General features: G+C 41.5%; 1 protein-coding gene across 4 annotated transcripts in view; it reads right to left on the bottom strand.

Moving 5' to 3' along the window:
- gabrb3 (gamma-aminobutyric acid type A receptor subunit beta3) overlaps window positions 1-23649 on the bottom strand; it is a 44943-nt gene that overhangs the window by 4461 nt on the left and 16833 nt on the right. For 2 of the 4 annotated variants that reach the window (XM_005727141.1, XM_005727143.1), the window contains exons 2-9: window positions 23125-23172; window positions 20125-20216; window positions 19976-20043; window positions 7508-7728; window positions 6359-6441; window positions 5620-5757; window positions 3687-3839; window positions 16-260 (exon numbers count right to left, since the gene is read on the bottom strand). In XM_005727141.1, the coding sequence (XP_005727198.1) occupies window positions 16-260; window positions 3687-3839; window positions 5620-5757; window positions 6359-6441; window positions 7508-7728; window positions 19976-20043; window positions 20125-20216; window positions 23125-23172 (1048 nt within the window). Of the gene's footprint in view, window positions 1-15; window positions 261-3686; window positions 3840-5619; window positions 5758-6358; window positions 6442-7507; window positions 7729-19975; window positions 20044-20124; window positions 20217-20295; window positions 20794-23124; window positions 23173-23649 lie in introns of those variants that run through there. The other 2 variants (XM_005727142.1, XM_005727144.1) reach the window with 1 other exon arrangement.

The following is a 23649-nucleotide window of genomic DNA, read 5'->3' as shown; positions in this document are numbered from 1 at the left end:
GGAAATAATTCTCACCTTGGGCCTGTCAAATTTACTGCGGTCATTATTTGCCTTCTGTGCCCTTTCTGCCAGCTTTTTCTGCATCTGAGGACCTCGGCCAAAGAAGATGTAGTTGACAAAGGCATATTCCAGCAGAGCCAGGAAGACGAACACGAAGCAGCCCATCAGGTACATGTCTATGGCTTTGACGTAGGGGATTTTGGGCAACGTCTCCCTCAAATGGGTGTTGATGGTTGTCATGGTCAGCACAGTGGTGATCCCTGGAAGAAAAAAAAATCTGTTTCCACAGTACTAAAGGAGGGCTGAGAACCGATCTCTAAAATGACCATATCCAGATGAATACCATGAACCCGATTTTTTGTTTTCTGAGAAGCTAAAAGTCGTCTGTTTGGGTGATGTTGAATATTCTGAACTTGGATGAATTACAACTCACATGACAAGCGAACAGACTCAACAAACACACTGTAAACTCTCTCAGTAGTTTGCGCCATCTACAGTAATGCTCTGTGTCTCCATGAAGGCTCACCGACCTGGACGGTGTGTCTATTTCTGTCGATTCAGGCTTACATAATTAAAACAAAAAATGTTGCACTGTATGGAGTGTGTGGGGGAGTCAAGAGCGCCAGTGGGTACATGGCATCGATTTCTGCATAACAAAGGGACGAGCAAGATTCTGAACACTCTGAGAGCTCAGAGGAGATGGTTACTCAACAAACCCCTTGAAATACTGCGCAGTGCTGTCCCTGAGAACACAGCAGGTAAAAGTAGATGGACAAAATAAGAAGTGATAATCATACAAGATGATAACACTTGCTGTACACTATTGTTCATGTCACAGGGGTAGGAAAGTATTGGTGGAAAAAAAATATTTACATCACTGGACTCCTCAAGATGGCATCTTCCCCTAATAAACTATTAAATGTGGCAAAACAGGAGTGTAATTTGAACAGATGATTTTAAAATCCTGTGTTTGCTCAGCTGAGCTCTATTTCTGGTGTTGAATCCCAAAAAACTGGCTAATACAGACCCGATCAAAAGTTTAAGATCCCTTGAAAAATGGCAAAAAATCATATTTTGCATGTTTGGATCTTAACAAGGTTCCAAGTAGAGCTTCAACATGCAACAAGAAGAAATGGGAGTGAGACATAACATTTTTTTGAGCATGCAATTTATTGAAAACAACGCTTCAACTGCAACATGCTGTTTTACAGCTGATCAAAAGTTTAGCACCACATGCCTTTAAAAAGCCAAATCTGTGCAAAAATGACACGTAGTAACACTGTCATGATGTTCTGTTCACAAAGGCAAGAAAATGTTTCCTTTTTTGAACATGGTCGGGTTGTTGAACTGCATAAGTAGGGTCTCTGGCAGTGCGGCATCGCTGCTGAGGTAGGACACAGTAAGACAGTCATTTGGAATTGCTTAAATGATCCTGAGGGTGATGGAACAAAAAAGTCAAAATTTCATCAGCACTGAGCCAGAGGATCTAACTGGCTGTCCGTTAAGCACTGGACAATCCTCAACCCAAATTAAGGCCGTTACTGGTGTCGACTTAACCATCAAACAGCATCTGAGACTGAAGGGCTTCAAAAACAAAATACGTCTTCAAAGGCCAAATCTCCTTAAACGCCACAGAACTGACCATTTGGACTTTGCAAGAGAGCATCAAACATGGGACATTGAAAGGTGGAAGAAAGTTTTATTGTCTGATGAGAAAAAACGTAACCTTGATGGTCCTGATGGTTTCCAACGTAACTGGTATGAAAGGGAGATCCCACCTGAGATGTTTTTTACGTGCCACAGTGGAGGGGGCGCCATAATGGTCTGGGGTGCTTTTTTCCTTCAGTGGAGCTTCAGGAGGTGCAGGGGCGTTAAAGAGCCACTGGCTATGTCCAGATGTTGAAGAGAGCATCCCTCATGAGTGAGGGCCATCGTCTGTGTGGTAACGCCTGGGTTTTTCAACAGGACAATGCTACAGTACACAACGCCCACAGATCTAAATCCCATTAAAAACCTTTAGGGATGGATGGCAAGAGAAGTTTACAAAAATGGACAATGGAGTTCCAGATAGTAGATGTCCTTCGTGCGGCCGTCTTCACCGCTTCCAGAAATGTTCCCGCTCACTTTGTGGAAACACTCGCATCAAGCATGCCGCAACAGATTTTTGAAGTGATCAACAGTAACGGTGGAGCTACTCATTACTGAGATCCTGTTTGGAACTTTGATTTCTGTTTTGGGGGGTTTACAGGGTATTTTTTTTTCGGAGGTGTGGTTCTAAACATTTAATCAGCTGTAAAACAGCCTGTTTCAGTTTAAGCGTTGTTTTCAATAAATTGCATGCTCAATTTTTTTTTGTTTCACTCCTATTTCTTCTTGTTGCATGTTGAAGCTCTACTTGGAACCTTGTTTAAGATCCAACCATGCAAAATATGATTTTTTTTTTTACCATTTTTCAAACGGTCTGGACTGTTTGAAAAAATCTTTTTTTAAAATGTGTATATCCTTCTGGGATGTGCATATCTTTTTGCATTAAAAGTATATATATTTTACTACACCTTTCTGAATGACTCGTAAAACTCCATACGCTTCAGACATGTTTTTCTGCTCCTCATGTATGAAGCCTGTTAAGTAGCCCAGCTAATTTGGTTTTGCTCAGGATATTCACACCACCCACCAAAGAGAATGGAGACCTGTAATGAATCACCGTTGATTGATTTTGTAAAGCACAGGAGTAGGGATGCGTTCTAACTTGCATTGATCTGACAGCATCCCAGACAGCAGTCTTCTCAACGATGGAGGCGTTACGGCGGAGTGAGCCGACTCGTGCGTTAAATGACGAGGTCTGAGCCAGCACAGGGGCTTCCAAATCCAGCTTCCCACCAGACTTCCTAAGATGTACTACATTCATCTAATCACAGCGTATGCTCAAGTGAGATTTTATTATTGGTACGTTAATGTGCTCTTCTTTACGCAGACTTGACTGAGAGTGCACCAAAGCTGATTGAGGATTTCCATTAAGGCAAATATTCTAGCAGCGATCAATGCAGTTAGGGAGGTATGGTGTTATACAACGGTGAACTTTTTCAGCCCTAGAAGCCAGTGGAAAGTGTGAGTCTTGAGATCCAGTTGAGTCTCCTATTACACCACAATGCAGAGGCTTCAAACAGAGTGAAGGAAACGCACAGCTGTGATTATTTGTTCTTCTTGAATCTGTTGTTTATCTGTTCAAATGTGGCACGTGGGAGGAACTCACCAGTTTAGTTTTGAATGCATAATGCCTCACCAGGACTATTCTTCTTTGTTAGTGCTACTACAGAATCTTTGTGAATGCTTTCTTTTACATAAATATTCTTTAAACAAACCAATTTTTCATTCCCACACAAGCCAATTCTTTCAATATTTTCGCTGTCAAGATTCATCTGGTCCTACATTTGACACATTTATAAGTCAGACGGATGGATACTGAATGCATAATGTTGATGTAAAATAACTGTAAGTAACCAGTCACAAATCCATCCTCTAATTACAGAATCGCCACTTTGATAATGTCACAGTTTAGTGTTACTTTCTGGTTTCCAGCTTTGGCACAGAGCCGGTCACTGTTCACAAGTCTTAGAAAACACACAGAGTGCGTGTAGATTAAACTACAGTCCAGAGGTCAACTCACTGCATTGGAAAAATCATACCTAATGCAACTCTGGCAGCTGAGGCGTCATAATTTATCCAGAACGACACCCAGGACAAGATGGTGATGAGGATGGAGGGCATGTACGTCTGCAGGATGAAGTATCCGATGTTTCGCTTCAGCTTGAAGCTCAGAGACAGTCGAGGGTAGGCACCTGCAGGACAACACATCAGGTAAAAATCAGGCCTCTATAATTCAGGAGAAACATGGGGATGCCTTCCACTTTGATTTGGTTTCTGTGGTGATGAGCTCATCAACTGTATTTACACGAGAACTGCAGGCAAAAACGAGACACTGTCCACATTCTCACATGATGCAAACAAACAAAACTTTGGGGAAAAGGGTGGGTATTTAAAAATCCTACATTGCCACGTTCTCAAGTTATTGCATTTACAAACCTACTGGTCCATGTCCCCCACCCGCCCACCAGTCACAGAGTGACATCAATACCCCATGAGCCTTTTACGGCTGAGGGGTAAAAGTTATGTGCCAATATGTGTGCACATTCTTAAAAGGTTATATGTATATTAATTTTTAAATATCTTAAAACCTAGACAGAGATTTCTACATAAAAGTATTTGTACACAAACTCACAGTGTATATGTACAGATAATGATAATTTAAAACACGCGCGCGCACACACACAATAAGAGGATGCTGAGAAGAAGTTAAAAGCATCTGCAGACACTCCATTTATTAGAGTTTATTGTATCAGAATGTGACAGTGATCCTAATGAGCTCTAATAGGTTTCTCTACATTATCTGTATAGAAACGCTCGGACAGTAGCCATCCTACATGTCATTAATTCAGCAGTGAGGATAATCACTGTTGTGGTACCTCTGAGTTGTTGCTGTATTATAGGAGAATAATTCATGCTGCCAGCACTCTGCCTCATGAATGCATTATTTTGCTGTATGCAACAGTCCCCATTCTTTATCAACAGCATCAATCAGTGCATCTCTTAATTTCAAGCAATGGGAATATAAAGTTTAACAGATCTGGTCATTGCATGAAGGACAGTTTATCATCCTGACTCGGCTCAGATACATAAAAAGAAAAGTGAGTCAACACCACAAAAAGCAGGTTATTTTCTACTTTTTTAGGGCCATTAGTAGCACTAAGACCCTTCACCCGCTGTACCTTTACAGGCATGTTTGAACTAAATAGACTCAGTCCAGGTTCTTGTCTAAGTGTAATCGAATGCATCATGGGAGACTGCAGACATTCTCATGTCAGACTTAATTTAGTTCCAAATTCTCAACCTGCACTCTGTGTGTCTTCAGCCAGAGTTACAAACTGGAGGATCATTTTAAACAGGTATGTGTTTAGTAGGCAGCAGAACTTTTAGTACAAGAGATGTCCAGAACCTGCAAACACCCACTTCCACCTATGGGAGGAAGCAAGCAGTCCTTCTGCAGCAGCGTGCAGCTCCATCTAGTTTTAAAGCAGCAGTTTTATAGAATGCACCGAAAAAAAACAGCCAGTCATGAATTAATATACTGGGACGTCTCAAGATTGACGACAGGTAACAGAACACAACCTCGGCAGAGTCTTACATCTCTGCAGTTCAGGTGACAGATTCATCTGTGACGCTGCACATGTTTTAAAGTCTTATTCTTCTGTTTAAATCTGGGATCACTGATTATTGGATGAAGTGCAAGAATGCATCTGAATGCATCTTGATGGAGGCGTGTGAGACGTGCTGCTTTTACATTGTTTGCTGAGCACACGTTGTGCCAAACTCTTAATACAAGGTAAGGTGCTTTTATCTCAGTTATAAGCTATTTTCACTGAGGTTATTTAACACTGTAATCAGGGACAACAGATCTGAACTGATTTCTGGTGATGTCAACTGAACGCGAGCATGCACCCTCTAAAATGTTCTTTCATGGATTCAAGAAGAAACATTAAAAATGTGAGTGCCATAACTTGCCTGTGGAGAAGACTACATTCCTGGAAACCAGTTTGTAGTCCACTATGGAGAACTGAGGGAGCTCAATGCGTTTTACCCCGGTCACAGCAGTTTCTCCTCCTTTCCAGTAAAACTCTATATCATCTGTTGTGTAACCATCTGCAAGAAAACAAGTCACATGATGTGTCCTTAACAGTGGAAAAGCTCTGAAAAGTGAATCTGTCTCATTTCACTGGATGTATTTTTATATCCTTAAGAGAAATCAGGACGCCCGGTAGCTGTAACTGATTTAGAGTAAGTCTCATGAATCACACAGATCCTGTAAGTGCTGATTGCATGAGATGTGAATCTTCATGGGAATGTGTGTCAGTGCAGACAGACAGGCTGATACCAAATGCATGAGATCCATGACCGCCAAGAGTTTTATGGCAGCACGGACAGCCGAACACGTCATCTAGACTGATGAAGCTGGACTAATCATTACGGTGCTCCACTATGGAAATCACTGTCTGCTCAGCTCAGAACCTCTCCGTGCAGACGAAGTCGTTTAACTGGAGAGGGTGCAGCAAGCAATCTCACTGGGATATGACAGATTAATAAATCCAGAGCAATTCAGCAGCCTGTGCAGTTTTTGTCTCCACCCGATGACTGAACATTTTTTATGAGAATTACGGCGCTGTTCATATTTTTAAGTGATGAAAAAAGTCGGGCTGTCTGCTGTATTTCTTTACAAAGCACAAGATGCAGGGCTTCAACTTACAACTCTCAATTTCCAGAGTGCAATTCTGCTCGTCCAGCGGGTATCGCCTCAGATCCATCATGCAGGCGGCCGTCGTCGTGATTCTGAGTCAAAAGAGGAACAAAAGAGAGGTGACCTCGTTTTAGATTCAGGACAGCTGTTAGAGCAGAAGATGGTTAGGAGAAATGCGTTCCATCTGAGGAAGATGCAAATGGCATCCATTTTTATTATTAATTGATTAAAGGAAGAAAAACAAACTTCCTGCCAATTACTTCCACTCTCATTTCCAGACTCTTCAGACTTGCACAAATACACTGAGGATCCAATTCTGAGTTAGTCCAAACAAACATAGGACAGCAGTTATGAGATGCGACTTCCTGCATTAGCATTAAATTGTGTTGAACTGCAGCTTAAATTGCTTCAACAAAACAAATAAAGCTTTTTGCCACTTCATGAATCTTGGGCAGTTTGGAGAGCTATGCGATGGTGTAAAAGCCAGATGCAGCCAATAAGCACCGGAGATGGATTGGTAATTAATTGCAGAGAGTATTATGTATATTATGAGAGGAAGCCTATCATGTATGAATATTAACAAGAAAAATGACCTCTAAGTCTTTGTCCACAGCCAATATGTTACTAATGTGAAATAACTGACAAATTCTTATATTATTAGAAACATGACAGAATCAGCATGAAGAAATTGATCCCAGCATATGAGCTGATCTCAGTGGTTCAGCCACTGAAATCCCACAAATCCAATCTCTTATACGGTGCATGTGCAAGCCACTGCACAACCCACCCCAGCTGCTTCTTTTCATGCTGTTTCTGACTTAACGTCATATCTGCTGTCACTGATGCAGCTCTGCTCAGTGCTGGAGTCATACTGCTACTCTCCAAAGAGCTGAGAACAGAACTTGAACGCGGTTAAAACAACAGTTTTCCTTTTTCAACAGTGGCTGAAATAAAGGCCGGTTGCAAATAATACTTGGTTAAAAACACCCAGAATCTGGTGGAATTACTGCACTTGAAAATCCAGTCTCTCCTCAATTGAGGAGCCCCACTTTACAGGGATATTTTTTTCAAGACGGGAAGAAAACTGAAGCTCGTATAAACTGATGAATAAAGAATACAAGCCTACCCTGAAAGGTCAAGCTAAACTGCAGTTCTTACCTGAGGCCGTAGAGAACAGTGCCATCCGGGTGAAGTCGAATCATCCGGTTCTTTACTGTGACACCATGCACAAAGGACTTCTTGTCATTGAGAAAGTAGGTGTCTGGGACCCAGAGCTGGTCTGCTACTCTGTTGTCTAGTGTCAGGTTGAGAGGGATCCCTGCATAAGCCAGCCTCTTATCTCTCCAATACTGCTGGAAGTACATAGTCAGCGTGTAGTCCTGTGAAATGTAAAAGAGCACGGTCATGTAGCTATGCTAAGTCAGAGAAGTGCATAGCATACATAACAGGAGGCAAACACCATACAAACTGTAGCCAGGATTTCTAAAAAGGATTTCAAGTTTAGCGCTTGATTTGTGCAGCCCGCAGGTCTGGACGGATTTTTTGGTCACAAAAACGATATTTATAGGACTGTCAGTCTGCTCTGGGTGCTCGTATTTCAGGACCTGCCTTAAAAAGAAACTCTTCTCAGCTGTTCTCTCTGCACAAGACTGACACAAGCCCTCAAACTATAGATTTCCATTACTACAAGCCGTGTCAACACCGTGTTTCAGTTTAGTACTGACCACTTTTTTTTTTAGATAGCATTGCATATTACCAGCTATACATACAAAGGCATCCATAATTTATTGAGCGTTCATTTGCAGCTAGCTCCACGAGTTAATCCATCAAACACAAAAGCTTTTTCAGCCCTTTAATGGAGCTCTTTACTATCTCTCTTTGCTGTGTTCTGCTGACTTATGTTCTCGTGAATAAATAAAACAGGAAATAAACAAAAAGTTGTCCACGCTCAAAATGCCTATCCTCCGGTGCAACAACATATTCACAATAAAGTGTTCAAAAATGCGTCGGTGGTATTTTCTCTCTCTACGCTGAACTAATTATTGCTTAGGATGGTCTTTGTGGTGTCACGTTATAAGCTGCTGATCTGATCGCAACAGATGAAAGAACTGCGTTTTTTTTTACTTTGTATACAAAGTGCAAAGAGACACCTGGGTTTTGGAGGACTGACAAATAATAAGCTTGTTTTGTGTATGTGATTTGACAGTATATTATAATGCAGCATGGATTCCAATGAATAATTCAGCGTGTGTGTGTGTATAATCAGAATAGATATTCATTTCAAAGAGCTGCACAGTCGTTACTGTGACTGTGTGAGGCTTTTTCATTTGTTTGCCGTACAGGAAACATTTTTAACTCGTCAGGTTCTGGGTGTAGGTTCTGTAGTGAACTGTGGTGAGTTAGATTTCAGAAAATCCCTGGCTTGCGAATTGACTGTTTTATTTTCTGAGATGCCTTCACCCTCCCAATTCTCTTTCACCCCCCTGCAAACAGAAGATGCCCTCATTATGCTTCCTCCCACAAGCAGCAGAGCTGTGGGATGGGTGAATCAGCTTTACACAACAGCTCTTCTACTACAGCGATGGTGCCCATCTACCAACACGCTCCCTCCATGTCTGGACCACAGCTATTTTAGTCTCTTTGAGATCTTCAGATCTCACAGCTATCCTTGACTACTTTAAACAAGCAGCTCAGAAACAAATTTATACCACATCACTCTCGCTGTACATGCTGTACTGTACGCCCTCGAGCTCCCAGCACCCTGTGTAACCTGCAGGCTCCCTCAGGGATCTATTCTAGGCCTCGGCTAATTCCCCACAGAGGCTTTTCAGTTTGTGTACAGTCAGACAGCCACACTGGAGGGCAGCGTAGTCAACTCTTGTCCAATGAAAACTCAAGAAAGAGACTCAGATGCCAGATCTTGTCACAATTCACTTGTTTGGAGCAAAAAGACTTTGTACACTGTTACAGGCTGGTAGGCCTTCCAAATGTGAAACACCACCAGTGTTTAACTAGTTGTACTTTGTCTCTTTTAAAGATTATCACCAAAGGTTATGTTTACATATTACATATACAATATTTAACCTAATGAAAAAGATATCAATGTGCCACAATACATGCAACAACTAGTTAAATTCAAGGTTAGAAATCTGATTGTAATTGGATTAATCAATCATTAATTTCTGGCTGCACGGCATGTGGTCGCAATGTAATGGTACATGATTATGTACCATTTACGTATTTCCTTTATGCTGGCAATGTTTTCATTGCAGCATAAGTTTTGATTTTTTTATTAAACATGTCACCCTTGTCTTCCTTCATCGGTGTCAGTCAGGCCCTCTGGAGAGAAATGTTTCCCACCCTTTGTGCAAAGTAGCGACTGTTTAAGCTCTTAAAATCCAGGCTCAGATTTGCCTGTGGAAGCCATCCAAACAGGATGTGACACAGAGCTCCTCATTAATTAGACCTCCCTTAAAAACAGAATCAAACACTGCAAGCAGTTTAAGACTTTACACGTCTGAGGAACGAAATAGTTTCAGTAGATAACTTCTTTTTGGACGATCACGTTTCAGATACCAAAGAAATTTTATCTTTATCTTCCACTTGGTAAAAACTTTGCTGGCCATTCTTTTGTTGCTAAAAATGAGCATATAATTAAAGTTGAACAAGTCATGAAATAATTTATATTTTAATCTGAAGACTCACTAGTATAAGATCAATATTGTGAAATGGTTTCAAAATTAAATTGTTAAATTCTAATGCAACTTTACTTATATTTATCTTTATCAAACAAAAAGAACTTTGATAAATACATTTCCCAGTTCTATCAGAGGCACTTATGTCCACTAATAACAGATCGTTAGGAAGTTATTTTTTAAGGACGAGTCCCAGCTTTTAGAGGCGAATAGAGATCAAACAGCAACATATATTTGAGGAGGTTGTGGGAGGGTGGAGGGAGCTTCGGCAGTTGTCATCAGATAGTAAAAAAAATGGCCACGCTGTACATGAGTAATATGGCTAAATGAATGAGTGGTTGTGCAGCAGGAAAAAGCTAATCAGCTATTGGAAGTGCAGAATCTTATCAGAGTTAAGATAAAAGCAGTTAAAGTAAGCCTGTTTGGTCAGAGGGCCCGGTGGCGCCTGTGTCCGGCAGCCTCGCCTATGTCAGTGCACCCCAGGGCAGCTGTGGCTACAATGTAGCTTGCCATCACTAGTGTGTGAATGTGTGTGTGAATGGGTGAATGACTGAATGTAGTGTAAAGCGCTTTGGGGTCCTTAAGGACTCGAAAGGCGCTATACAAATGCAGGCCATTTACCATCTGGCCATCTGTTATGCTTTTCCTGGTGGATGCTCGTACTAAGCAAGTGAATGTGAAATTAATCTCCGTGAGTTCAGACCTCAAACTGCTCTGAAGAGATCCACCTGTCTACTCATCGTTCCATTATGGTGGGCAGTCCACTGGCAGCTTGGACTGCCGTCCACTGCAGAGAGAATCTATTGTCAGATAGGGGCAGTGTCAAAAATTTGTGGTACAACCGGTCTCCATAGGCTACTCCTGCTTTTGCTGTTGGGCCACCAAGCATCTATGGAAAAAGTTCTAACATACAAAGACAGTTAACGGCACTGAAAAGTGTCCACCACAGCCAATGTTGCTACTTTCATTGCTGTTATTTTATTTAAAAAAAAAAAAAAATCCTTTTTGTGCTTCTCCCTTTCCAGGTGCATTCACTTCCTGGTCAACTAATCAACCAATCAGCATTCAAATGATGCCCAACATCATCCACATAAGTCACTGTGCAGCTGGGATTTTGCACAACTGCACAGATCACGTGTCCAGTGGTTGAAAATCTTACAGGTGGGCTCCCTGTAAGCAAATGCCTCTGGGAATGGACACAAATGCTGTACTTTAAGGTTATGGCTACAAACACATAAGCCCCACCCACCTGCTATTCAAACCTTCTATTTGCAAGAAACAGTCAATCATAAGCTACTTTACTAAATCATAAGAATCAATCAGCTTAAAGGACAATACAGAATTACGACTCAGCAATACTGCAGCACTATGTTACTCTACACCACTGAGGTCATAATATGCCAAACACTTTTTCACTGACAGAATCTACCAGCAAAAGTTCTCAAAAAGTTCTCAAAGATCATTCCATGGAGGTTTTCAAAATGTTGGCGTCATACAATGACTCAACTCATGATAAAATTCTTAAAATACCTGCAATGCTTGTCACGTTGGTTTGGGTTTGAAGGGTGCTGTTGTTTGCTGTCAGATATCACGTAGACCACAAGAGACATAAAGGCGCTTATTCTCAGCACCAGTGAGTAAATGAGGCCCGGTGGGAGGTTGAGACTGTTGTGTCACTTTTGGCTCGGAGCGATCGCAGTCTCAAACTCAGACACGGTTAATGTGTGCCAGTCAAACATCGTCTACGTCATCCTAACACCAGGATGTCTGCTGGGAGTGCAGGAATGGCACTCTGAGAATCTCGCCCCGTGCAATCGGGGGGCTTTTCATCACTCCATGAGACAGTTAGATGTTCCCAGTAGGTTTCCAAAGTGTGCTAGATGTGTTTTACAAACTATCCATTTAATAGTTTCATCCTCTGTATCCTCCCACGCTGTAGCAAACAAGCCGTTCATTAAATGATTTATTCGTTGTGCTGTCAAAAATCTTATACTATTACATTATGAAAGAAAAGCTGTTAAATAGCTGCTTTTGTGGAGGGGAGATATAACCATGCTTTAAGTCATTTAAGTGTCTTTGGTGAACGTGTAAGGCCTAAAAACATAATGGATCATCCCAACATACATCTCCAATACATCAATAATAGACAATTAAAGGCAACAAGCACAACAAAGAGCCAGAAATGTATTAAATCACACAATGTGTTTTATGTACGTTGTGTAAATAAAACACAACAGAGCACAACAACATCGACATATTATGAAAGTGATCTGAGCATACAGCAGAAATGGGGTATTAGTGACTTCCCACCAGATTTAGCTTTAAGTTTAACTGCCTTTTGATGCTGGCCAGGCAGCATAAAATGATTTTTTCACAGTAATGTGCAGTTGCAGCTGAAAACAAACGGTGAAGGCAGAAAACAAAGTTTTATACATGTGATCTCTTCATCGTCCTGGGATCACAAATGAAAAATAAAAATATGTAGGGATTTATAAAAGCAGGAAGTAAAATCCAGGCAGGAATCATGAGAAAAGGATCTATCGAAATAAAACGGGAAGCAAAATAAGACATAAACAAGAAGAGAGTGAAACACAAGGGATCACAGAAGCATACAGCACATGGACAGGACGGAGGGAAGCAAAGGCAGGGAAACAACAATGACAACACAAAGCCCACGACCACAGTGCATGAAGCTACGTCTCAACCCACTCACACGTTTTCATAAAACCACTGGTGCAGCATTCATTTGCCTCGAATGGTAATGCCCAGCAATGGAGGCAACATGCTGGCATCGCTGACTGGCAGACAAGCTTCCAAAAATGCACTGCACACACTCAGGTCCCAAACAATAAAACCGCCAAGTCTGAAGTGGATCTGATGAATGGTTTTTGGAAGAACAGACAGACACACAGACAGAGATTCATGCTCTATTAGCAAGATTAAAAAAGATGAATTACACAGTGTCTTCTGTTGGTTCTGCGGTTAACTATGAGCCATTTCTAATGAAAATAAATTTAAAGAGCTCTTCACACATCGTGAAACTCAGTAATTAAAACATTTATGAGACCTTAAAGTAAAAAAACAAAACAAAAAACCCCAAACTTGGGTGATCTTGGTCTTTTCAATGCTTCAAACTGACTGAACGAGTCAAAAAGTTCCTCTCATTTAGTTTAACCTAGAATTACGCTCCCAAAAAGCCCTTGAAGTTCTATTTTTATTCAAAGCGTCCAGTTAGAGTGGCAAACACGGCCTTTATATTCCACTGAATGCAGCACAGTGTGAAACGCTGCTTGCTCCATAAAAAGAACTACCTTAGTATTTGCTGCTGAGTTCTTCTTACCTTCTGAGTGACCTGAGGTTTTTAATGATGTTTTATAGCTGACTTATTAACTAAGCCCTTCAATATAAATCTGGGAGAACATCTAAAGGTAACACTTCCTTCAGGCAGAAGGTGGATAATGTTAAAGTGTCAAAAAGAATGGGAGTTTTAGGACATGATGAATTCATTTTCCAGCTGACTCATGCGGAGGATACCGAACTAATGTGTGACTGCACTGGTCAGAGGACCCGCTGTGCACTCGCAGGTGCTTTTCTGCAAAGTGTAAGAGCTCTTCACATGAAGGAGTGATAGCTCTAAAGGTTGTTCCTGGAGTGCACTTGTGTGCAGTGTGACGCCGTGGGGAGGAGGCTATATTAAAAATAACGACAGAACTGAAGTGGACACAGAGTAATCTTAATTTTCCTCTAAAAATAGAGGAAAGTCAGAAAAATATTAATAATCTCATCTCCTAGACAACAAGCTCTGCAGCTCGCCCACACAGTCTATAACGGGCCAAAGCCTCGTGTGACTCTGGCTGTTTGAAAGCTGCCAGCACCTTTCTGCTCTCCACTCCTTCTCAGAGGGAAAGACGGCAAGTTCTCCTTTTGTCTTTGTAGGTCACCAAATTCTTTTATCATGATTTTAAAATCAGAATTTGACACATTAAAAATGCCTACCATTTTCCACATATAAAAAACAGGGAACAAAAACTACAAAAAAAGAAAAAAGAAAAATTAAGAACAAAGCAGATGTTATGACTGACACAGCTGTACCTGTTTAGCTGATCTCCATCCCATAATTACAGATTACAGGTGGCTAGCTCATTCATTGCTGGGAAATAAACCCTCCATCTCTCTTTCTCATGTCACCCAGTGTGGTTTGAGGAATGCACCATTCACACCTCCGCTGTTCCATCTGTGCCACAGAATTAGCATTATAACGGGTGGATGAGCTTACATTAATCGACTCCGTAAGCATCCAGCTATTCCTAAAAGTTAAGACAGAAAAGAGCTTGAGCCAGCCGTGTGTCTACAACCTGCCTGTGTCAGAGTATAAGACACTGCGGCAGGAGAAACTAATTGCTAGCCATTGTTTTAGGTCCTCTGAGCATCGCTTATTGGTCTATGCACTCTTTTTTTATAATCCTAGTTAAAGTGGAACTATATTGCCCATTTCCAGCTCTGTTTTTCTATTCTTGGACTCTACTAGAGTAGTTTTGTATGCCTTTTTTTCTTATACTGTGCCTCAGTGCAGTCCCTCAGTTCATCATCTGTCTGAAACAAGCTTAAAGTCTGAGCTTTTGCCTCACAAATATTAATTGTACAATCATCCCACCACGTACCATTTTCAGAAATGATATTGGAGGCATAATATTTGCCTGAGTCTCCAGACTCTTTCATGCTGACACATGTGCTCAATTTGAATGTGCTCTTATCTGCGAAGACAACAAGTACTGGTGGTGGACCTGCGAGTTCTGGAGTTCTCTGGTTAATGCCAATTGACCTGCACTGTGCTGGTCTGTGAGCACATGTCCCACTAAAGAACTCTGGGGTCTCATGCCACCCTCACGGAGTCTGCTTCTGATAGTTTGGTAGGAAAGATGCACATGAGTAGCCGGCTGGAGGTCATTCTGAAGTGATCTCTTGTTCCTCTCATAAAGAAGCAGATACTGGGCCTGCTGCTGGGTTGATGCCCTTCTACGACCTGTTTAGCTCTCCTTATATTTCTCCTGGTATCTCCTTCATACTCTTTAGAATGCTGGGAGACACAGCAAACCTTCTTGTGTTGGCACATATGGATGCCCTCCTGAAAAAGCTGGGAAACTTATGCAACTTGAATAGGGTCCAGGTACCATTTCATCATATTAGCAAAGAACAATAACCAAAAAGATAAACAAGAGAAAATCAGTCAGTAAAGATAAGCAGAGAGGGTTTTGTTTTTCGAGTGGGGTGGCCTTGTTGTCACTTCTCCAGTACACCTATTGTCACTATGGTTTGGACCAAAACAGATTAAATGGACTCACAAAACGTTTTCTAACTGGACAGATTCATATCCCTGAACTTTCATGGACTTTGTGTTATGCTGCAATGAGTGTTCCCTAAATTTTTTCAGCAGTATTGTTTCTAATGCTTAGACGGATGACATGCGCGATCACCAAAAGCAATCACCTGTTCCTTGATCATTTTCTTTCCAAAACGGCAGCAATCCAACTGTGCTGGCTTTGCCCAAAAGGCATTGATCTGTTGATTATCACAGCAGGGTGCGATAGGTGCTACTAGACTGCGGATAATTCACAGAGACACGAGTTTCCGGTTTCTCGGTACAATTTATAGGGAAAGAGAGACCTGCCATTAACAGCACCTTGGTGAAACACATGAAGACAGACGTGCACTGCATTGCAGGTTTAATCTCTCGGTTTTCACACTCTTCTTCTCTTAGAGTACGATTCTAAGCGCAGCACTGCCGAGGGTCTCTGATTTACTAAATGCAGTCTCTGATCCTGTAAGCAGATTAAGAGCTGCTCCAAATAACACAGCAAACACACCTTTAAAGTAACCAATTAGCAACACTGGCAGTCACATAAATAGCCTAAAGTAAAAGCTTCTTTCATTGTGGTTTGGTAATGCTCAGTAGGAATTCACACAGGGTGTTCCTTCAGCAAAGCGGTATAATAGATGACTGACAGTTTTCCTCTTCACTCAGAAAAAAATAGAAGCCCTTCATGATCTGAGCAGGCTCTGGACACGCCACTCGCCGGGCTGCCATTAGTGTTTGCTTCATGTTTCAAGCTGGAGTGACACGGCAGCTGTTATGGAAATGTCAAATTTCCATCACCAACCACTCATGATAATAATGCATTTCAGGCAGTGAGGCATTTAGCTGAAGCATTAGTTGACAAGCTTCAAGGATTTTGAATGCTTTTGAGTCACTTCATCATCTTAACAGGTTCCCCTATATTACTGATTGGTCAGAAATGCATTGTTTGGGCTCAGCTGACACTAAGAAGATATTTTTCAGCCTTGTATCACTTGTAAAATATAGCATGGGCTTTGTGTGGCTATATTTAACACCTAAGTTTATTAAATTGCTCAGAGAACATCTCAAAAGGCTTTAGAAATGAGGTTAGAGCTGTTTAGAGGCTGACAGAGACGCAAAAGAGGCAACAGAAGACAAGAAGCGAGTAAAACTAAAGCTGCTACAGGTGCAGGAAAACAGTGGAAATCAGGCTGTACGTTTGAACATGATGTCCTGCTCATCAATTTATAAGATAATGATTCCAAAAGTTTGTTATACTTTAAATTTACCCTGTAATAACTGCATGTAACATTAAATTGCCTCTCAGTCTGTTTACAACCTGTCTGTGTCAGGCTATAGGACACTGCAGCAGGAGAAACCTACTGCTGCTCAATGTATCTGCTCCTCTAAGTGTTGCTTAATTGTATATGGCACTTTTTTTGTAATATTTATTAAGGAGGAATTTTTTTGCTCATTTCCAGTTTCACATTTTTATTCTTAGCCTGCACCAGAGTAGTTTTGCATGATTTACATTTCAAAATCATCCTTCTTTTTACTATACTAGAGTACTACTATGCATAACTGATTACCTTTAAAAGTTTTTAACGAAGGCCTTTTCACTGCATTGATGTATGTTTTTCTCTGCATAAATGCTTAACTTGGCCTTGAGTTTGTTAATGGTCATGTGATGGCAGTATTTCTTCTTCACGTGGAAGGGCAAAAATTCAATTGTACGTTTTTTTAAAATAGCAGCTGACTGATATTGAGCACTGCAAGCCCCCATCCCAAAAATTCCTTAACCTTTAGAAAGTGCTGCCGTGATTCCTTTTTAAAAGGAGCTTTGTGGTCTTTTTACGTTTCTGATTTTATTTTTTTATTTTCTGGGCATTTTGTGTCTCTTTGCAATTGTTTGATATTACTTTAATCCCTTTGCAATCTTTTAGGCAGGTTCTCTGACCCATTGGGCTGCTGGTCCATCCATCCATCCATCTTCCTAACAAGTTATCAGGTGGTGGAACCAGAGTCTATCTCAGCTTACATTGGGTGAGAAGCTGGATATACTCTGGACATTGTGTCAGTCGATCACAGGGCTAACGCAGACACAATGATGATCATTTACACTCACATCCATATTTTTGGCCATATAAACTCTACCAAAAAAGGTCCCAACTGATGATCAGGTTCAAACTTGGCTGCTTCTTCAGCAATCCATTCTTTGCTATTAAACATGATGACTGGCAGCGAATAAGACCAATCAAATTGTGTCAAAAAACACAGCAAGAAGAGCTTCAGTTCACGTCTAGATTTCCAAATTTCCAGCAACTAACATGCTGTATATTTGAATCCAGCAGTGTGATGAACTGCAATGCTGTGTCTATATTTCAAGGGCATCAGTGATTCACTCTATCCAATCACAAGAGTCAAGAAGTGAAGTGTGAACCCTGTACAAGTCTCACCCTTAATGGCTGCCATCTAGCAATGTAGCATAAAACGAGGGAGCGACGAAAAGCAGGAGAAGAATGCATCTTCGGTAACCAGAATTATGCCAGTGCTAACTAGGTAGACAGCCAGTAGTGGCACATAACTTGTGTCATAGTGTTGATTAGTGTTTTTGCATGCATGGTGAGAGCTACGGCATGTTGCAAACAGTCACACGATGCAGATGATAGCACAACAGCTGCAGTCAAATGTTTCAAATGTCACTGAATGAATGACATGTGCTTGATTTAGGACCGTGTTCCTGTGGGTTCAATGATGCACGTTCCTTTGAGAATTTGCGGATATTTTTGTCTGTCTCACAACTCAAAGAAGTGAGTGTTTCTTTAATGCCTTGTGGAGACAGTGTCCCATCATTTTTTATCACAAGCAGAACATTTTTATCACGAGTGCCACTGGGACTGTTTCTTTTCTAGAGGTTTCCAGTTCCTCCAGCCTGAGGAGGAGATAACTCTGAACCCATCTGCATGCCTACAGCTACTAACACAGACAGTCTGATATGAAGAAGCTAAATGCTTTCATGCAGGATGGTCCGGGCAGACATAAACTCTCAAGTTAAAAGCAGGCGTGGTCTCTAATGCGGATATTATGTTTGGCCCATTAAGTGCTAAAATTCAGTTAACAGATCATAGATTTTCAGAGCTAATGACACTGAAAAATGATGTGTTTGTCTCTTTTTCTGTGCAACCAAAGGCTTACATCTAAGCAGCCAAACGCTGTGCTTATGTCCACAATAACTGGTGCATACATTATTAGGCTGGTGTATTATTCATCTGCAGTATAGAACACTGACACTGCTTAACAATTGCAGTATTTCTCCTGTGTATAAAACTGATTATTATATTTGAGGAGTTTTCAAAACAGATAAATTTAAGCTAACTACTAGTACACCATTAAAAATATGTTGCAGGAGCCATTAGCAGCTCCTGCTTGCAGTTTTTCCCCGCTGGTATACAGGCAGCCATGACTGGATTATAATGGAGTCTGAGAAACAGGATGATTCTCAGGCAAGTTGCAGCTTCGTGGACATTTATTTAAAGTGAACAATGATGATAGGGATTTAGAGATTGCATTGCATAAGAAGTGTCTGCACTGTGTCTGTCTTCGCCACTCTTGATTTTCAATGAAAATCCAAATCCAACACTAAGAAAGTCCAAGTTTTATCCCTGGTAAAAATCTAACAATGCACTGTGTGTGAGTGTAAAACAGCCTCGCTCTGCATTTTCTTGATGAAACCACTCTATTTAACGCAACAAACTGAAACTAACTCACTTCCACAATAAAAATGTCTCAGCGAGCCACACTCTGCTGCTGTGTGGAGATGCATTAAAATGCACCACGGATACATTTCATCACACAGACTTGTCAGGACAGCATGTCAGGGGCTTTTTCCTCTCTGTAGCATGTGATCAGACATCGAGCCCTGTCAGCAGTTTAGAGCCCCGATAGATGGCGTAAAGGTGATAAACTGTACTCAACACATGCACACAGACACGGGCGCACACTTGCAACAAAGTAGCTTCACTATATTTGCATCATTGTTTAAAAGGAGAAGACACAGTAACAGAACTTACTGACCTTACTCTAACAGGACCACTAAGGCATCACTGCTACACGCACACAGCCAGTGACCCAGGATGTGCAACCACACAGCACAACTAGCTATAATCTAATTCAGCAGATGAACTGCACATTCTATGCAATACAGTTGCAACAACAGGCAACACGTTTTTGCTTTATAAAGGGCTGGTAATTAGCTGCTTTGATAATGCAATACTGGAGAGAGACATCTAGCATGGTGGGGATGGTGGAGAGAAAGAAATTCATATTAACAGGAAGGCAACCATATATACAAGCAGGGAAGGACATTTTTATGGGACAAATTAAACCACCTTCACATAAACTTATATGTGATCTATATTTGTAAACCTATATGCAATAAAAAGCAAAAACAAACAAACAAAACAAATCTCTCCCCCATGGTTAAAACTTTAAACCTTCAGAATGAGACATGAGCTACTTTTCATTGGTTAAGAAAAGGAAGTCAAACACAGCCACAAATGGCTCAGATCTGAAGGAGGATTTGTGTGCTATACTTACCATGTTGACTTCTGACACCATGTCTATACTTGCCACGTCTATACTCATGCCAACAGCAACCGGTGGACCTTAAAACAGAGCAAAATAAAGTTAACTACGGATGAGCAATTCAGTCACATAAAACAGCAAAGAAACAGTGATAGTTATACCTCCAAAGTCTGGCCGAAGACGGATATCATATCCTTTGAGCAGTTTATCCACTGTCTCTTTGACGAAAGACATGTTCCCCGGTTCGTTGACGCTGAAAAAAGAGAATAACCCCCCCGGTGAGCCTTCCTGAAAGCGGACGCCAGGACTTTTAACCCCGCAGACACACTCACCTCTGGGCGCAGCACATCACGGCCACGACCAGCGGCACAGAGAGGGCGTCCAACAGACCTGTTCCCTGGCTGCCCCACATCCCTCGGGTGCTGTCTGGGTGCACAGCTGCAGTCAAGCGACCGACAAATGACTAAATGAAGAGTGAGCCGCGGTGCTCACACACACCCCCTAAACCAGGTGAGACGCCCTCCACATTGTCAGCCTGTGCGGCTTCAGGAGGCGCAGGCTTCACTGCCAGATGTGCTGCTCGCTGGCTGTGACACAGCAGCGGAGCCGGAAAGCCTCGCACAGCTTGCTGCTGCTGCCCAGCATCCCCATCCTCTAGCCTTTCACCAGTTAGCACAAACTACAAAGTGCCCAATACTATAGAAATGTATAGAAATACCGCAGAAATCCACAGGTCCGCATTGTTAAAGCACACTGCATGCTTCAGCCTGGCAGAGCTGCTTGGAAAATGACTCTTCATGTCAGTACGCGCGAGTGTCATGGGGATGATTTCAGGGCACGTGACTGTCTGTTTTAACAGTAGCAGCTTGTTTGAGTGGTTCTATTGACAGAGGAGACTGGGGCGGCCCAGCTGCGCTCAGACGCAGTGGCGTGCTGAAGGGTGTGCTGAGGTCGGGGGACCCCTGCCCATTTCTTTAACTGAATAATCTCACAGTTCCCCCCCCCCCCCTTTGAATGCGGGGTTGTTGGGGTTTTTTTCTCCCTCTTTTTTAGACTAGTCTGTTAGTCAGATTGTTCTCTCCTTTTTAATCAAAGTATTAATGAATGCCAGAAATAACTATGACGCTGCCCTAGTGGAATGCAGTGTCACAGCATGGTGAGACATTCATAACCAGGTAAAAGATAAGCATATGTTTGTTGATGCTAAATGTTACTTATCAACACAGCAGATGTGTTGATAAGTAACATTTTTTATGCTTTTTTTTATGCATGTTTTATGCTTTTTCTGACACAACTGAAAAGGAGCCTTGAATGTCTGGCTGGACTTGAACTAGAAACCTTTCACTTCTCAAACAAATCCATAAATCACCACACAACAGAGCAACTGCTTGCTAGCACCTTATGTTGATTTATTGGTCCAATTCTAGGTGTGATAACTTTCAACATGGGTGTTGCTTTCCAAGCTGCTTCCTTTGTCTGGGTAGCAACAGTTCAGTTCAGCACCACAAGTACTTTTCACCCTAACATAGGCTACGTCCACACTAGCCTGGATAGATTTGAAAATGGCGTTTTTGTCTGAAAACGCTCCGCGACCACACTATCATTTTCAGTCGTTTTCACAGAGTTGTGCGTTCACATTGAAAACGCTTATGTTCCAGTACTGCACATGCGTGAAACGCAAGACGGTTTGACCTGCCTCATTTCTGTCTGCCATTTGTTTGCTCTTTGAAACGTTGCAACAAAATGTCGAGGAAAAGCACCGAGTTTTTTAAATGGACTAACGATGAGGTGGAGTTGTCGCTGCGAGTAACAAAAAAGTACAAAGTTGCAAAAGCGAGTGAGAATTAAAGAATTTGAAGAAAAGCTATCTGGAGCATGTACAGACTGATATTAATCTTTAATAGGGCTGTCAAAATTGAGAGCAAACAAAACCACTGCTGTGTACTGCCCTCCGCTATCGTAGTTTAATTGGTTACTTGACTGCATCACATGACTAAAATGTGTCATCATTTTCAAAAAGTCTCAGTTTTTGCTATCCACACTGCGACGCAAAAGCACTGTTTTCAAATGTATGCGTTTTCGAGAGCGTTTTAAAAACGCGGCATTTTCCTTGAGTGAAAACGCCATCTCAGTATTGACGGGAGGCTAAAACGGAGAGAAAACAATGCGTTTTCGTTTGAAAACACATTAGTGTGGATGTAGCCATAGGATCTCGTGTCATCTGCTTGCTACTGTTTATGGAGTTTTCTTCACCAAGATCGATGCACATGCTACAGTTTCACTTGCTAACCTGGAAAATTGTAGCTAATAACTATCTGATTAGCAGAAGGTGCATTTCCATTTTTATGCAAATTTTTAACAACACAGTTTCATTTTCTTTTTGAATAGAAATGTGAAAAAAATTGGACTTGGTGAAGATTATGAAGGTTTGAAAAGGTTGAAGAGTTTGGATTGAAATAATTCAAGTCATCATTACTGGTGCGGCCTCATCTTCTGCAGTGGTTTAAAAGCACCTGAGTGGAGAATGACCACCAGCTGCTTACAACAATAAACTGATAATACTCAGTCCCTCAGTATTTTGTGCTTCACCTGCTTTGATAAGCTTGCTTTTTTACTGCAGCTACTACATGCTAATGCTAATGCTAATGTTGTACTGTGCATTAGCACTTACTGATACTCCAAAACGACCACTTTTGAACACAGTGCTTGTTGCTAAGTTTAAGTAGTGGAGTGTGCAGGTCTAATTGTCTTAGGTTTTCCAGATTTGGTTACAGGGTAAAAGCAGGTTGGAGATCTAAAAGTTCAATGCTAATTTTAGAAGATCTGACTCAGCCTTACTTGTTAATGAAAACAATGTTCGCACCCCCACGAGTGCCAATCAGTTTAAGTTGTTCTAGCGAAGATTTCATGAAAATGCTCACTGAGCTCTTTTTTCCCCCTCTCTGCTCCAGTGTTTGCCGTAGAGGAAGAAGTTCAATACTGCTGCAGGGAATGAGACTGTGCTTTAGTTGGACGCCTACCAAAAGATTTCTCCTATTTATTCAAGAGAGCCGCTCTGGTTTTCTGCCACTTTTCAGAATGAACACTCTGCAACTTTTTCTAATAAAGTTTCCCTTTTGTTGCAGCCCTCAAGAAAGCAGTGTTTAGGGATTGATTCTTACCTTGTATCATAGATGGCATACAGCTTTTTGTTTCCATCAACAGCATTCCTGCAAACACAGAAAAGAAAAGATTACTTTCCGTGTGAGTACGGTGACTTTTACAGACTCGTTCCATGTCCCTACAGGAGATTTGTTCCCGATCCAGTTTTATTGCACATTGTTAGAAACACGCAAGTACCAGTTGTTGCTGCAGTATCACAAGCCAATCTTTCTACTTGTACTTGTACTTGTGTTGTGGAATTTAAAATAACCCAGTCATTTGGAAGTGAGTCGACCGTAACCCTTTGAAATAAATGCAGATTCCTGTCGTAGAGGGTTCTCTGTGCCTCCTTGAGAAGCACAGAGTGACATGTTGTCTCTTCAAGTAGTCTGGACCACTAACCACCAAACCGGGACCCAGTTTTTAAAATGTCCCACTTAGGTCAGGACCACAATAATCTCAGAGAAATGGAGAAAGCATCAGTCCAAACTAAATGGCTTATTTTTAACCACTGCCTCCTCCATGTAAGTAAGCACACTGAAAAG

The sequence above is a fragment of the Pundamilia nyererei genome, unplaced genomic scaffold (assembly GCF_000239375.1).
Source record: "Pundamilia nyererei isolate P.nyererei 1_Seehausen unplaced genomic scaffold, PunNye1.0 scaffold00023, whole genome shotgun sequence".
Lineage (NCBI taxonomy): Eukaryota > Metazoa > Chordata > Actinopteri > Cichliformes > Cichlidae > Pundamilia > Pundamilia nyererei.
Note: the sequence above shows the minus strand (reverse complement) of the source record. Positions and strands in the feature narration are given on the sequence as shown.